Source organism: Dichomitus squalens, assembly GCF_000275845.1.
Source record: "Dichomitus squalens LYAD-421 SS1 unplaced genomic scaffold DICSQscaffold_7, whole genome shotgun sequence".
NCBI lineage: Eukaryota > Fungi > Basidiomycota > Agaricomycetes > Polyporales > Polyporaceae > Dichomitus > Dichomitus squalens.
Genome location: NW_006766889.1, coordinates 145,021 through 159,419, shown reverse-complemented (window position 1 = coordinate 159,419; position 14,399 = coordinate 145,021). Strand labels below are relative to the sequence as shown.

The 14,399-nt window shown below is 55.8% G+C and overlaps 4 protein-coding genes across 4 annotated transcripts; 3 read left to right on the top strand and 1 right to left on the bottom strand.

The window, feature by feature from the left end:
- Positions 1-3,006: 3,006 nt before the first annotated feature.
- DICSQDRAFT_134600 (uncharacterized protein) lies at positions 3,007-5,223 on the bottom strand. Its single transcript, XM_007363689.1, has 4 exons — positions 4,879-5,223; positions 4,476-4,822; positions 4,070-4,265; positions 3,007-3,985 (listed from the first exon to the last, which is right to left on the bottom strand). The coding sequence occupies exons 3-4, from the start codon at positions 4,192-4,194 to the stop codon at positions 3,055-3,057; spliced, it is 1,056 nt and encodes a 351-aa protein (XP_007363751.1). The 5' UTR covers positions 4,195-4,265; positions 4,476-4,822; positions 4,879-5,223; the 3' UTR covers positions 3,007-3,054.
- A 616-nt stretch (positions 5,224-5,839) lies between these two features.
- Positions 5,840-7,698, top strand: DICSQDRAFT_102271 (WD40 repeat-like protein). Its single transcript, XM_007363688.1, has 7 exons — positions 5,840-5,887; positions 5,951-5,969; positions 6,034-6,195; positions 6,390-6,611; positions 6,812-7,053; positions 7,108-7,337; positions 7,395-7,698. Exons 1-7 carry the CDS (start codon positions 5,885-5,887, stop codon positions 7,519-7,521), a joined length of 1,005 nt encoding a protein of 334 aa, XP_007363750.1. The 5' UTR covers positions 5,840-5,884; the 3' UTR covers positions 7,522-7,698.
- Positions 7,699-8,274: 576 nt separating this feature from the next.
- On the top strand, positions 8,275-11,386 carry DICSQDRAFT_82632 (AMP deaminase). Its single transcript, XM_007363687.1, has 13 exons — positions 8,275-8,412; positions 8,476-8,895; positions 9,086-9,287; positions 9,339-9,447; positions 9,498-9,738; positions 9,790-9,824; positions 9,879-10,059; positions 10,117-10,303; positions 10,360-10,421; positions 10,478-10,758; positions 10,814-10,849; positions 10,914-11,054; positions 11,116-11,386. The coding sequence occupies exons 2-13, from the start codon at positions 8,484-8,486 to the stop codon at positions 11,230-11,232; spliced, it is 2,004 nt and encodes a 667-aa protein (XP_007363749.1). The 5' UTR covers positions 8,275-8,412; positions 8,476-8,483; the 3' UTR covers positions 11,233-11,386.
- A 198-nt stretch (positions 11,387-11,584) lies between these two features.
- Positions 11,585-14,297, top strand: DICSQDRAFT_168078 (uncharacterized protein; the record flags this gene model as incomplete). Its single annotated transcript, XM_007363686.1, has 7 exons — positions 11,585-11,608; positions 11,660-11,830; positions 11,891-11,934; positions 12,009-13,006; positions 13,061-13,639; positions 13,701-13,814; positions 14,191-14,297. 7 exons carry the CDS (start codon positions 11,585-11,587, stop codon positions 14,295-14,297), a joined length of 2,037 nt encoding a protein of 678 aa, XP_007363748.1.
- Positions 14,298-14,399: the final 102 nt, after the last annotated feature.

Here is a 14,399-nt window from a genome sequence, read left to right as displayed (position 1 = left end):
GGGCGAATGGGCAAAGGAGTGTGGAGGGTAGGCGAACGGCGGGGTGGAATATCGCATAGGCGAGTACGGCGGCTGACCAACAAATGAGGCGGAGTGAGGGGGCAAGGAAGTAGGGATGGAGTGGGGAGGACCAGACGTCGGAGGAGCTAAGGGAGATTGCGGCGGAGGGGAGGGATGTGCGGGGTGGACCTGTGACCGTGAGGACAGCGGAAATGCAGTAGGGCTGCTAACAAAGGAGTGACTGCGGCTGGACGACGAACTAGACTCTGCTGAATGGGGCGGGTATGGGTACACCTGCGAGTGTGTTTGCATCATGGAAGGGTGCGCGCCTGGAGAGTACGCCATGAGCTGATTTTGCGGCGGGCTGAGCATTGATTGGTCGTGCGCGTGAAGGCCCGGGTGAGGCGGAGGATATGCGAACTGAGGCTGCGAGGGATGGACCACACCCATGTGCGGCTGGGACATCGCGTACTGACCAGGGTATGCTCCTCGTTGGCCAAAGGTGTACTGTGGTGGAGGACTCTGGAAGGAGGGAGCCGCGACAGAGGCTCCCACGCGGTTTTCTCGGGAAGAAGAAGGTATAGGAGAGGGATGGGAAGGCGTCTGGCTTGGAAATACCGGGCGCGCTGGAGGGCGTCGAGATTGGCCAAACTGAGACATACCTCTGCCACGGTGCGGTTGCCTGACCTGGTCGGAAGTGGAGCCCGCGGAGCGTGAATCGGACATATTCAGTGTCGACGAGCTTGACGCATCCCCCGACATATAAAAGTTACCGTCGTCGTGGAGGTGTAAGAGATCGATGTACCGTTCTGGACTATTCTCGAACGATGTAACGGCCGGCTTGGACGGGTGAAAGGATGTGGTGGACGCGTCATATACAACGTTGAGGACTATAGGGGCAATGAGGGGGGTGAGCGAAGAAGACGGGGGAGCGAGAAAAAGAGGGGATTTACGGGGGGGAAGGCTCGCGGGCAGGCGAGTAGGGGTAGTAGCAGAGTCTAGACGAGCAAGTGAGCGATCGACATGTCAAAAAGAATTTGGGTGAAAAAGAAAAGATATGAATAAATGATTGAAGACGCGAGACCGAGGACTGGGCGGACGAGTGTGACACTGGCGGGGATTAAGTGCCAGGGCCTGCAGACCGAGATCTGAAGAGCGTCCGAGAGTCGAGCTCAACGGGAACAACGGCGGCGGCGGCGGCAGCGGCTACTTAGACAACTAAAATCGTGCCCAACCAGAGCCCAACCTTGCCGCGTGGCTTTCGGACTCCGGCCCCCGCATCGGCCACCTGAGATCCCAGATCCGGTCACGTGGCCTCGCCCGCAGCCCGGGCCGCGCGCTTCCCCCATCTGGTGATGAGCATTTGCCCGACACGACGCCCGCCATGACGCGCAGATGCAATCACTCAAGACCTGCTCTCCCAGCACGCGAGTCCACTAGCACTCACCTTCAGACTCAGATCCTGACAGCGACGGCCTAATAAGCTGCGGAGGCGACTCGCTTGTCCCAGAAATGTGCGCTGACCTTAAGTCGTTCGAGGAAGAGGGTCGTGGTGAAGGTTCCACGGTACGCACAGCCCGCCGCGGCGAGTTTGAATGCGAGTGTGAGTGCGAGTGCGAGTGCGAGTGCGAGTGGGGACTCGGATGCGAAGATGCAGCGGACGCTGGGCTGTGTCGGAGCTGCGCCTCCGGTTTGGGTGTTAAATCGCGCGCGGGGGTCGCACTGGGGAAAGTCGCGCGCATGATATGATATGTCCTAGACTGAATACTTGGAGTTGCGTGTGTGCGGTGCGGGGAGGAGGCAGTAGCCGAGTGGAGCGGGGCAATGTTGGATGGAGGGTCGGTGACTCTAGGGAGACGTATGTTATACGGACTTTAGGAACTAGAAGTTGTGGGTGCGCGACAGAAGAGCGTGCAACTGGTTGGCGGGCCACGGCTTGTGGCCCCCGGTGCTTATGAGTTGGGCGGTGGGTAGCCGGCAGGACAGGGGTTCATGATCGTACGTTGTCAGTTGGCCGCAAAGCGTAATCGGGGTGGAGAAATGAGGGGTGGAAATTGGGGGGGGATGTGGATCAGGGCCCCGCGAAGGACGCAGGCGGCTAGTCACAAGCCCTCATTTGTCCGCGAGCAGCCCCGAGAGGACGGGAGGCCGCGGGGTCGCAGCCACTGGGTGGGGAGGTTCAGTGTCCCAGGCAAGGACGCAGCTGCACAGCTTCCCGGTCGACCCCCGAGGATTGATATTGACAGCTTGCTCAGAGCCATCAATCCGAACCGCTAATCCTGCCTCTGACGTCACCCTCTTCTCCCATCTACTAATCCTATCCTCTTTCTTTCCAAAAAAAGGTCGGGTGCGCTGACACCCCGCAACGTGGCCGCGATCCCATGTGAGCGATGTCGACGTGCTGTTCTCTTCCTTAACATTCAACCGAGTGACGCATTCCAACGCCGTCCCTTGAGTCTGTTCGCGCGTAAGCTTCGCGTTCCCCACAGGAGCCGTGCTGGATTGGTAGCAGCACTCCCACCCATTTGCGTTCAAGGGTCAACAAGAAGTCGCGGTTCACAGACCTGTCGCAGCGCCCGTTGGCAACAAGAGAGATCTGCACAGATTCAATTCGATCACTTATACTCAACTCCATGATGTCATCGCCTGCCAAACCTGCGGTTCCGTCCTTCCCCAGGTGGCCGGCCCCACTTCCGGCTACTAAACGCCTGTCCCCTCCGCCAAGTCACCTGTTTTCGTCTCGCAGACGCCGGGGGTGCAAGCGACATGCAAACCACTACTTACCTCCGATTGGTGTCATCGGCGGTCCCTGCGCTCCGTGTCCCCCATTTCGAGGCAGGGCTTCGGGCCTATCACCGCGATGCCCATGCCAGGCGTCTGGTCCGCAGTTTCCACTCGAAAAGGCAGCTCGGGATATGTACCCCAGGAATATAGTACAGACGACCATACACGCTATATCGCACATTCCAGCTGCTGAGCGCGTCGAAAGCTAGCCTGAGAACGCGGGGGACGTATACGGAAAGAGTACGTGATACATTACATGTCAGGTCAGCTTCAGGACGTCTCCTCCTCGGTCGCTTTTACCAGCAAGCTCTCCCGGGTCAGATCCGCAAAATGGCCCGCCAGGCTCTCCTCCACGGCCCTGACAGTTGACTTGAGCGCCATCAGCGCAAGCCGCCTGCACAGCGGCGTCAGCGCACACGACAAGTCCGCATGCGTGCACAGCTGCTCCTCCATCGCCCTCAGCCGCCCCAGCACGTCCCCGGGCGGGTGATTGAGCGTCGGCTCCGCCGCGCCGACGTCCCGCCACACCTGCGTCCACGTCGACACGCAGCCGTGCTGGTGGTACGTGCACCCGTCCGGCCGCTCGAACTTGGGCGCGCTCGCCCGGAGCGTCTCCCAGAGCCGGCAGAGCGACCAGTGCCTGGAGAGCAGCCGCCGCCTCTGTGCGCTGGTGAGCGCGGCCGGCGTGCGTGCGCGTGCGCGTGCGGGGGAAGCGTTGCCGTTATCCCCGGTCGGGCCGGCCGCTGCGGCCTCGGCCAGGGCCAGGCGTGAGCGTGCGTGCTGTTCGCCGTCTTCGACAGCGCCGGGGTCGAAGCCGTCGCCCATCTCGAGAAGCTGGACGTAATATGCATAACCCTGCAGTCGTTTGATCCCGCTCCTGTCAGCGAATTCCAGCGCATGCACAGGTCGGAGGTCTCGGGCTGCGATGCGGTCGACCCAACGCTCCACCACGTAATCGCGAAGCCGGGTGTGTCCGCACAGGAGGGCGACTTCGAGGAGACGTTTCATCCATGCGGAGGAACAGTGGCCGAGCTGATACCGTTCCTGCGGAGGGCCGTGCAGGCCAGATATTGCGTTGTAGAGAGCGTCGAAGGCCCATTTTTCGATGGATACAAAGTGGTACTTGATCGTCACCTCCGCGATCGTCAGTAGTCGGTCGACGTTGGCTGCCGGGGTGTTGTATACTTGAAGCTGTAGCGGTCTATGAAGGAAAAAAAGTTGCGGTTTGTGCCCGCCAGTAGCTATCAGCGGCACAATACCAGAGACAGGTAAATTCAATACGTACAGATCGTAAATTACGGAGAGCAGTGCGCGGAAACGCTCCGCAGACTCTCCATAGAGTCGGATAGGATTCTCGTCCGAGCATCCCTCCAAGATATTGCGAGAAAGTGCGTGACTTTCGGAAGGCATGCTGAACATGTATTGAAAGACGAAAGAGTCCCGGCCGAGGAAATAACGGTGGACCTACAGCGCACACGGCGCTGGACAAACCCCAGCCGCAAGTAAAATTGAGCGATCATACAGCGGACAACGAGATTGGCATCGGGATCAGGATCAAGTTATGGAAGGAGAGGCTAATGCAACGTGTATGACTGTGGAGCAACAGTGCCATACGTTCGGGGGACCAAACGGAGAACTGAGGAGCAGATTCCGAAGAAAGAGTAAGTAGAAGACAGGAGCGCCACACTCACCCTGAACAACGTGTCTTCCACGCGTATCACGCAGTCCGCGCTGTTGATGTAGAACTCCCCATCGCGCACCAGCATTAGGTCTCGGCCGCTGTCTTCGCCCTCGGGCCCAGCGATTTGGTGTGGTCCCTCCACAGCTTCGACGATGTGCTGCCGACGCATCGCCATGGGCGAATTGGAGGCAGCGATCGCACGGGCTCCACCTGCCGCGTCTCTGGGGTTACTTCTGCCTACTTCGGTACCGTGGAAGCCGCGATCGCTCGCACAGGCACCTTCTGTGGACACTTGGTGGCGGCGAGGTTCCGACTGAATGGGCTCCCGATTCATCCCGCCGTCGTCGTCTGGATATTCTGCCGAGGGGGTTAGAACTGTGGCGCACGTGTACCTGATGATGAACGGGGCGCACCCTGCTTTGCTCTCGCCTTGCGCCCGCCTTTCATACTCGGCGGGCTCCCGTCGGCATTGCCTCGTCCACCAGTCCTGAAGCGCGCATTAGGAACAACAAAAGTCAAGTCGCCCTGACACGTCGCACCGCTCCGTGCAGCATCCACACTGACACTCTCGGCAACAGCGCCAGAGGGTGGGGCGCTCCCACTCCCGACAAAAGAAGCGCCCAATTGTACGTCGCTTGACTCGGGAGTATTGCCCGTGGGCGACGTGGCTGTATGCAAGCGCGAGCTCCAGCCCAATGCAGAAGATGATCTTGACGCGGTGGCGTCTGTAGAAGTGGCCACATCACCAAATGGGCCTGGGCTCGGGGCGGGACTAGTGCCAGCAGTGGCGACGTTGGGCTCGCAGTCGGTGGTGCGTTGGCGCTTGCGTGGCGGTTCTGATGTAAGGGAGGATGTACGCAGGGTAGATAACAGAGGATCGAGCTCTAACATCTCCACTGCCCTTGGGAGACGTGAAGCGGATACAGCGGGCGATAGGGAGGGAGCACACCGGGAGTGTCTGAAAGACCCTTGTACTAGGCCTGTACGTCGCTCAGTCGGATCCCTGATGCTGGTGTTGTACTGGTAGTCCTCGTAGAACAGGGTTCAAGGTAGCTTAGACCTGGCAAATCACCAATCCCGCGGGCAAAGGGTATTGAGGGCGTTCGATAGGATTCAAACGCAGCAACAGCCAGACATCTGATAGTCACTGAAATACGCCAGCTGAAAGGATAGCTTTGAGCTCAGTTCAGTCATGCAGGGCTCGCAAGCAAGGTCGTCGACGACCAGAGAGAAAGAGAAATGAAGAAGTCGTCGTCGTCGTGAATCGACGGTGCTGCGGTGGCCTCTGAACGGGTCATGCGGCTTACCAGAAAAGGAAACTCCGGAAACTGCCGAGTAGCGAAAACTTGGAGGCGTCGAACGGGACTCAGCATAGTCGCTGCCATAACTTATACCTCCTTCCGCTGATTGTTAGACAAAATGGTATGTACAGCTCTGGCTGTCGGAATATCTTTGGTATTTGGTACTGACTCGTGGTGTGAACAGAGGCCTATCCTTCTTCAAGGTCTGTTGTAACTCCGATCACTATCGAGAAACTACAAGTCTTGACCGTTCTGATTCAATCGCAGGCCATGAGCGTTCGCTCACTCAGATCAAGTTCAATAGGGAGGGGGATCTCCTGTTCTCCTGCTCCAAAGATTCTGTCATCAACGTCTGGTACACGCATAATGGAGAGCGGTTAGGAACGTACGATGGGCACAACGGAGCTGTCTGGACGATTGATGTCGATTGTGCGTATTCAGCATCCTTTCTGCGAGCAATCAGCCAATGCATTCCTCCTCAAACCCCCCTCGCGGTCCACCAAATGCTCTCGTTGTCTGTCTCACTCGCTCTTCTCTGCTTGACTAAACCTACGTATTGCTATCTTCTTCGACCTCCCGGCCTTTTGCTGCCCTCCTCTGTCCTTTGGCTTGTCATCCTACAGCCCAGTCACGCTTCCTCATCAGTGGTTCCGCCGACAACACGATGAAGCTCTGGTCCGTTCAGTCGGGCAAGTGCTTGTATTCCTGGGAGTTTCCCACTGCCGTCAAGCGGGTAGCGTTCAGCGAAGATGACGACCAAGTTGTTTGCATCACGGAGCAGCGGATGGGCCACCAAGGCGCTGTGCGGATATTCAACATCAACCGAGACGGTGATGGTACAACACGTGAGTCTGGCTTGATAATGAACATCTGTAACGCTTGTGGAGAAACCGAGGGACTGTCCATCGCTTGTGGTAGTTGCGGTTTCCTGCCCGTACTATGCAACGCAAACGCACCTACGAGCTGATAGGTGGTGGCTCATCGTATACTCTTGTGTTCACGTCTGCGTCCTTCCCCCTCCATGGTACTGATGCATTGTCCACAGAGGACGAGGAACCAGTGTCGATGTTCAACCCCATTGGATCTAAAGCCGTTGTCTGTACTTTTGCGCACCGACCTGATATCATCATTACCGGACACGAATCAGGCAAGGTCGCGCTCTTCGACGCGAAGACGGGCGACGAGATCAAAACCAACGAGCACGCACACCGCGACACCGTGACCGATCTGCAACTCAGCCCAGACCGTTCGTATTTCATCACGAGCAGCAAGGACAAGACAGCTCGGGTACGCCGACACGTTAAGTTAGATTCCCCGACTGGCACTGATCCTCACCTGTAGCTACACGAGACCCGTACGCTTACTGTTTTGAAGACGTACGTGACGGAGACGCCTTTGAATAGCGCTGCCCTCGCACCGCTCAAGCCGTACGTTCTCCTTGGCGGTGGCCAGGACGCCATGAGCGTCACGACAACATCGCTGCGTCAGGGAAAATTCGAGACCAGGTTCTGGCACAAGGTTCTCGAGGAGGAGGTTGGACGTGTAAAGGGTCACTTCGGTCCTGTGAATACGTAGGTGACGCTTCCTCGTGTTCGATTGTGCTTGTCTGACAACGCTCATCCTTGCAGCATCGCTGTTTCACCGAAGGGCGATTGTTACGCGTCTGGCGGAGAGGACGGCTTTGTGCGGGTACATCACTTTGAGGAGAGCTACTTCCGCGCGAAGCCTTACGGCGATCTCGAAATTGAGGATTAGAGCGTGTACAATAGAGTTGTGACGTGCTCGACATGCTGTGGTCTGTCTGTCGTACGGGGCATCGTCGGGATCGTGGAGATGCTGTCTGCGCTGTCTTGTTGTGTAATGTCGTCAATGTAGCCATACCGTATGACGCGTGTGACACACGTTCTTTCATTTGGCAAGGATCTACGTTCGAGGATGGTGTGTGCACGATAGTTCGTCCGCAAAGGAAATTTGGGAAATTGCCATCCTTGCGCTCAAGCTGTTTTGACGGCACTGCATTTCGGCTGCCAGGCCCGGACCAGCGGCTTCATTTTTGCGCCTCGCCGACAGACTCGGCAGCTGTTTACTGTATATCTAGTTCACCTTTTGCTTTTTCCAAGACTCCATCGACAATAAGCATCCGGTTACCTTCTGACCGCGATGTCGCAGCTACCCAGTATCTCCGCTTTGCGCCTTCACGCAACAGACTCGGGCTCGCAGTCCCACCGGTCTTCTCCTACCTCTCGGGAGGAGTCTCGATCCCCTCCAGCACACATGGTCGACGCAGCAGGAGGCTTCTTTGATTACACGGAGGAGAAGCACTTGCACCATGTACGTAGCATCGGTTCCTACATCTGTACATGCATTAAGCATGCAGCCCAATGACCTCCAAACAGATCGAAGAAAAGCTGCTCGCTCACCGACGAGGCTCCGATGTGAACGCTGCTTCTCGCCCCACCTCTTTGCTCAGCTCTCCCAATACTTTCCCGACAGCGCAGCAAGCGGACGGTGCTTTGTCCGCTTGTCCAGAGCCTTCTACAATATCCGCTACCGCTACCGCTGCCGCGTCAGCCTGGGACGGACTTCTGCCAGAAGACGCTCGGCCAGCTAGCCCACTCAATCCCAAGACTCGCGCCACGATTCTTGGTACGTCTGCGCCCTGTACTTGACAAGAATCGAGGCTGGACATCCCTTGCGTTTCTTATACAGAGTCACCGATGCCTGTGGAGAATATCCCCATTCTGGAGGGGCTCGAGAAGTGTCTCAACCTGCGCGACAAGTATATCGCGCGCTCCGGCCAGACGCTTGGATTTGACCCGCGCGACTATGACGGCCTCTTCACTGGGCTGGACGAGGACATCGCCGGTGTGTCTAGTGTGCGCCCTGACGCGGACTACTTAGCTCGTCCGCCCCCGCAGACCCCGTTCCAGAAGTGGCGCATCTACCCCCGTCCCCCTCCCCCTCATTGGCACTGGAAGGGCAAGGGTACCGTTGTTCCCAGCAATGCCGGTTATGAGGTCGCCGACGACGAGGACTTCGAGCTCTCGGAATGTGAGATGCCTGGCGCCGACAACATGGACTTCGCCATAGATGAGAAGGGCGTCTACCAGGTGTATACAAGTGCCGAAGGTTGGTCGCATTCTCTCAGTTTTGCACGTTCTTGTGTTGCCACATTCGCCGCTACAATGAAGTGCGCTTTAACGCCACCATTCGTTGTCGTCGTAGCTCAGGCAGCTTACTCAGTTGCGGCCTAAGGGCGGAGAGGCTTTGCAACGTCGTCAAGGTTGACAGTCACAAGCTGGTTCTTACGTCATTGCAGATAAAGGCAAGCGGCCAGTATATGATGTGCCTAGTATCCGAGAATACTTTGTGGACCTAGAGAAGATTCTCGCCGTCATCTGCGACGGTCCTACCAAGAGCTTTGCTTTCAGAAGACTGAATTACTTGACCAGCAAATTCACGATGTACTCGCTTCTCAACGAGCAGCAGGAGCTGGCGGAGATGAAGCGCGTGCCGCACCGGTACGCAAAACTTACTTTGCGTCATTGCCGTGTCATTGACCAGGGGCGCAGTGATTTTTACAACGTCCGTAAAGTGGACACCCATGTCCATCATTCCAGCAGCATGAACCAGAAGCACCTGCTCCGCTTCATCAAGTCGAAGATGAAACGTAGCCCACAAGTACGTCAGCTTTTGTGGGACTGATTCGGTCGTCTCAATATGTTCCGTAGGACGTAGTGATTTTCCGAGACGGGAAAGAGCTAACTTTGGAACAAGTGTTCCAGAGTCTCAATCTCACGGCATATGACCTTTCCATCGACACTCTAGACATGCACGCTCACAACGACTCCTTCCATCGCTTCGATAAATTCAATTTGAAGTACAATCCCATCGGCGAGTCTAGATTGAGGGAGATCTTCTTGAAAACAGACAACTACATTCAGGGGCGTTACCTCGCCGAACTGACCCAAGGTGCGTGTTCACAGTGTATCTTGCCCACATTCACTTAGCGTTAGTATTCAGAGGTGATGACGGATCTCGAGCAGAGCAAGTACCAAGTAAGTGATTGTGTGTAGGTCACGAATTGATGCAGCTCCGAACACCTCGCACAGAACTGTGAATGGAGAATCAGTATTTACGGCAGGCAGCTCGACGAATGGGACAAGCTTGCGAAATGGATAGTCAGCAACAAGCTGTTTTCGCACAATGTTCGCTGGCTCATCCAGATACCACGTCTCTATGATGTGTACAAACAAAACGGCTCAATTGGGACCTTTGAAGATATCGTACGGAGTGAGTGTCGTATCGGCGTTTCACGGGAAATTGCGCATCTGACCTGACTTTTGTCAGACGTCTTTCAGCCTCTATACGAGGTGACACGGGACCCGTCATCTCATCCCGAGCTTCACGTCTTCCTCCAACGCGTCATCGGTTTCGACACTGTGGACGACGAGTCAAAGACGGAACGCCGGTTCCATAAGAAGTTCCCCTACCCGCGCCTCTGGGACACGAAAGAATCACCCCCGTACTCTTATTGGTGCGCGTGCTTACAATGTATCCGCCTCGCGAATCTCACGCTACATGCTCGTGTAGGGTATACTACATGTACGCAAACATCGTCAGCCTCAACCAATGGCGTCATGCACGAGGGTTTTGTAGGTCGTGTGCTGGTTATGACGTCGGGGGCATGCGAAGCTCAACCGCTTTTCAGGCACATTTGTCTTCCGGCCACACTGCGGCGAAGCGGGAGACCCCGAGCATCTTGCTTCTGCCTACCTGACAGCCCACTCGATATCCCACGGCATTCTCCTGCGCAAGGTTCCTGCGTTGCAATATCTGTTCTATCTGAAGCAGATCGGCCTCGCGATGAGTCCTCTTAGCAACAATGCGCTGTTCTTGACGTACGAGCGGAACCCGCTGCCCGATTTTTTCAAGGTCGGCCTGAATGTTAGCCTAAGTACGGATGACCCATTGCAGTTTCACTTCACCAAGGTTTGGCACTCTATGCAGACCTCTATCCATCAAAGCTTAACGGACATTCTATCAGGAACCTCTGTTGGAAGAGTACAGCGTTGCAGCCCACGTGAGTTGAGGACAAACACCTCACCCGTGTAGCCACTGGCTGACCGTCGCCGCCTCGCATGTAGATCTATAAGTTCCCACAAAGCTCTCTAGCTGAGCTTGCACGCAATTCAGTCGTTCAAAGCGGATTTGAGATGGAGGTCAAGCGGCACTGGCTGGGCCAGAATTGGTATCTTCCTGGTGCTGCGGGCAACGATATCAACAAGGTTCGGCATCCGTTGACATTCTTCCATTGCCAGTGTTCTCACTGCCACACGGCTCTGACAGACCAATGTGCCCAACTCGCGCTTGGAGTACCGCCGCCAGACGCTGCTCGAGGAGCTCTCTATGATCAGGACAAAGGAAACTCATGACACGCAAGCATGGGTTCCTCCACACGCATAGACCTACTGTAGGTATCAGGACACAATTCGTACTGATTTGCATTGCTTGCTTAGCTGGCGATTCGTGATTCTATATGTAGTGTTCGCATCTGCGCTATGCTCTCACGTACGTTACTGCCTCAATTTACTGCCGCTTGACGCTATCGAACGTAGCGCTACAATCTTTCGAAAAGGAAGCTAGTGCTTTTCCTATCTGTCGGATCCGGTGTTTGGAACCGCTGTATGCACAACTCCCAGTAGTCAGGTTTCCATCCTGTGCTCGCTCACTGACATCGTGCGATCTGTCCCGAGCACCAGTATAAATGCTGAGCTCAGGCTCGCTGGTCCGCTCCCATACCTCCACTCCAGAGAACATGTCGGCCGGCTACTCTGCAGAGGTGCGTTGTCGATTGACATGTCGATTTTCTTCCGTCTGACTCATCTATCAGACTGAGCACATACCAGGCGCAAGGCTACGGACGAATCAAATTCCCACCACCTGTCCGTTTGATGAGGATGAGATATCTCGCGCATGGGAGCGTTGCTCCGACACAGTCCAGCAGCATTGTGACCAGATGGTATCGAGATGGAAGGAAGGAATTGACATGCACCTTGTCTTCGTGAGTGCTACTCCGCTCTTGTGAGCATGTAGAATCTGAATTTCTGCGAAACCTATATAGAACGGCTTATTCTCTGCTGTGCTTACAGCTTTCAACGTTCAATCGTATGCTCTACTCCAACAAGACAACTCGGAATTACTGGCGGCTGCCCTAATAGGATTTCTGCCCAGTTGAGCAGTTTCACAATCAACGGCACAAGTATCAGCTCTACCGCAGCAACCTTTGTCTCTCCATCGTTCTCCGCGCCTGTATCAGCAATTTGGATCAACGCTCTCTGGTTCGCATCGCTAATCGGCACGCTCTCCGCTTCCTCCGTAGCTATCATGGTCAAGCAATGGCTACACCAATACGACCTAGGACTATCGGGCAACTCCCATGAAATCGCCCGCCTGCGACAATATCGTTACGAGTCCCTCGTGAAGTGGCATGTCGTGGAGATAGTTGCCTTCCTCCCAATCATTCCTCAGGTCTCTCTCCTCTTGTTCCTGGCCGGCCTCCTCATCCTCCTGTGGACTCTTCATATCGTCATCGCAGGGCTTGCTACAGGGCTCATCGGAGTCCTAGTCCTGTTCACCGTCGCTACAACTATACTTCCCGCCTTCAAGGCGGATTGCTTCTATCAATCACAGCTGGCTCTCGGTGTCTTCCTCAGCTTGCAGGCTCTCCGCGAAGTCTTCCGAAAGCCCCGGTTCGGACCTAACGTCTTCCGCAACTGGCATGCCCGCGAGAAGTCCGAGATACAGACTAAACGCTCTGATCTCGACCGCCGTCTAGCCACTACAGCATATGCCATCTCCCTGGATGACCACATATTGAACGAGGTCGTCATCCCTTGTATGTGGGATTTGCCATCTGAGCGCCTCTCGCCGCTTCTCGACGACGTCTATCGTACCTCCAATAGATGGGAACCTTTGGTCCCATGTGCACTTCACTTCATCCTTCTGGTGGCCAGAGACCCGGGGACCAACACTAGCACTGTTACAAAGCTACTTTCAAGTAAGTGGTGGCCGCGCATAGAGCCGACGTCCGACCTCGGAGCGCTCTTCTTGAAGACGATGGCGACGCTCGTTTCGCGGGGAGTGGAAGCGGAGGCAGCGTTCTATCGGGTCTGTCGCACGCTCTCTTATTCCGCTCTTGATGGGGGAACGCGACTCAGACAAGAAGTCATAGAGCATCGTAAGTACCGTCTCCCAAAATCCAAACACCACGGTTACTAATGTTAATACAAAGTTGTCTCAATTCTTCCCAACCCCAAGAGCGGGAGGCAATTCGCTGCTCTCATCCGTCGTAAGGACCCAGAAGGTCTACCATTGATTCACTCTTACCTCCTGACGATGCCTATGCTTGTGCGGTACCTTGCGCGACTGGTCGTCGACTCTCCTCACGAGACTGAACGCGTCCAACTTCACATCGATGCCATGTTTCACACCCTCCAAGCCTTTCTAATGCACATTGCATGGACACAGGATCTTTCCAATCTCAGCACGGCTCTTTGGGCACTCCGCCGGACTCGACACATCGCGCAAATAGTCGCTTTGAAGACGGACGCCTACTGCTCCCCCCTCGTACCTCGAGATATCGTCGAGACTTACCAGGATGTCTTGTCGAACATCAACTCGGTAGTATCTGGAAAGGTGTTCCAGATGCACTTCAAGCGTCATTTGGACCGGTTCACTACTGCGAACCTGGGTAGTAAGGACGCATCGGAGCTTGCGACCATGCTGCAGGACGACATTGATGTGCTGGCGAAGCTTTTTCAGATCGACCCATTCCACTTGACAGGTAGGGGACGATTGCAGAACACCAACGGTAGATACCTCCTGGTAATGGCTCTCAGAACAGGTCCCGTGTTCATGTATAACAATTTCAGACTCAGCTATGCAATTGCCCAAGACTCCGCCTCGCTATACTTCGCAGCGGTTCGTTTCCTCGCAGCATACTTCCGAGAAGTTTGTCGTGACATCTCGGCAAGCAAGTGACGATGGTGAGTTTTCATTTCGGGTTAGTCCAGACTTCAAGATGATAAGTCATCTCTAGGCTACTCGTCCCGACCGACAACATGGTCTCTTAGGACAAATTGAGTCAGGAAGGCAGCAACGCTTCCAACGTTGCATTCTTTGTTGGAATCCTGGCGTCAAGATGGCGAGCTCGCGGAACGAGCGCCACAGGTCCCGCCCCCCGACGGATACCCGCGCCTTTATCTACCCCTATTCTACTGTGTATATAAGGTCTATTGTATGTACTATGTACGGCACGCGTTTGCACCGGCCAAACGCGAATCCCATTTGTGCCCGCTTGCCCTCGAACTTCTTCACAAACGCGTCTCCTCTGCCCGAAGGATAATTTGAGGCACTGCCTAGTGGGGCCGAAGCCACTCGACGATCCCGCGAACCGACGACCCGTGACGACGACCGACCCGACGACGACCGACCCGACGACGACCCCGTGCACCCCGACGACCCCGTAACCGCGACTGCCCCGCGCTCCCCGCTGCTCCCGCCCCGATGGCACCGCCCACAATTGCGAAGCTCGCCGACGACAACTACGCCGAATGGGTTATCGGCATGGA

Excerpts from the sequence above, each read along its gene's own strand:
- DICSQDRAFT_134600 (XM_007363689.1), bottom strand. The coding sequence starts at position 4,194 with ATGCCTTCCGAAAGTCACGCACTTTCTCGCAATATCTTGGAGGGATGC. Across the intron at positions 3,986-4,069 it reads CTCTCCGTAATTTACGATCT|ACCGCTACAGCTTCAAGTAT; the intron begins GTACGTATTGAA and ends TTTCCTTCATAG.
- DICSQDRAFT_102271 (XM_007363688.1), top strand. Across the intron at positions 6,196-6,389 it reads CTGGACGATTGATGTCGATT|CCCAGTCACGCTTCCTCATC; the intron begins GTGCGTATTCAG and ends GTCATCCTACAG. Across the intron at positions 7,054-7,107 it reads GCAAGGACAAGACAGCTCGG|CTACACGAGACCCGTACGCT; the intron begins GTACGCCGACAC and ends CCTCACCTGTAG.
- DICSQDRAFT_82632 (XM_007363687.1), top strand. The coding sequence starts at position 8,484 with ATGCCTGTGGAGAATATCCCCATTCTGGAGGGGCTCGAGAAGTGTCTC. Across the intron at positions 10,422-10,477 it reads GCGTCATGCACGAGGGTTTT|GCACATTTGTCTTCCGGCCA; the intron begins GTAGGTCGTGTG and ends ACCGCTTTTCAG. Across the intron at positions 10,850-10,913 it reads AGTACAGCGTTGCAGCCCAC|ATCTATAAGTTCCCACAAAG; the intron begins GTGAGTTGAGGA and ends CCTCGCATGTAG.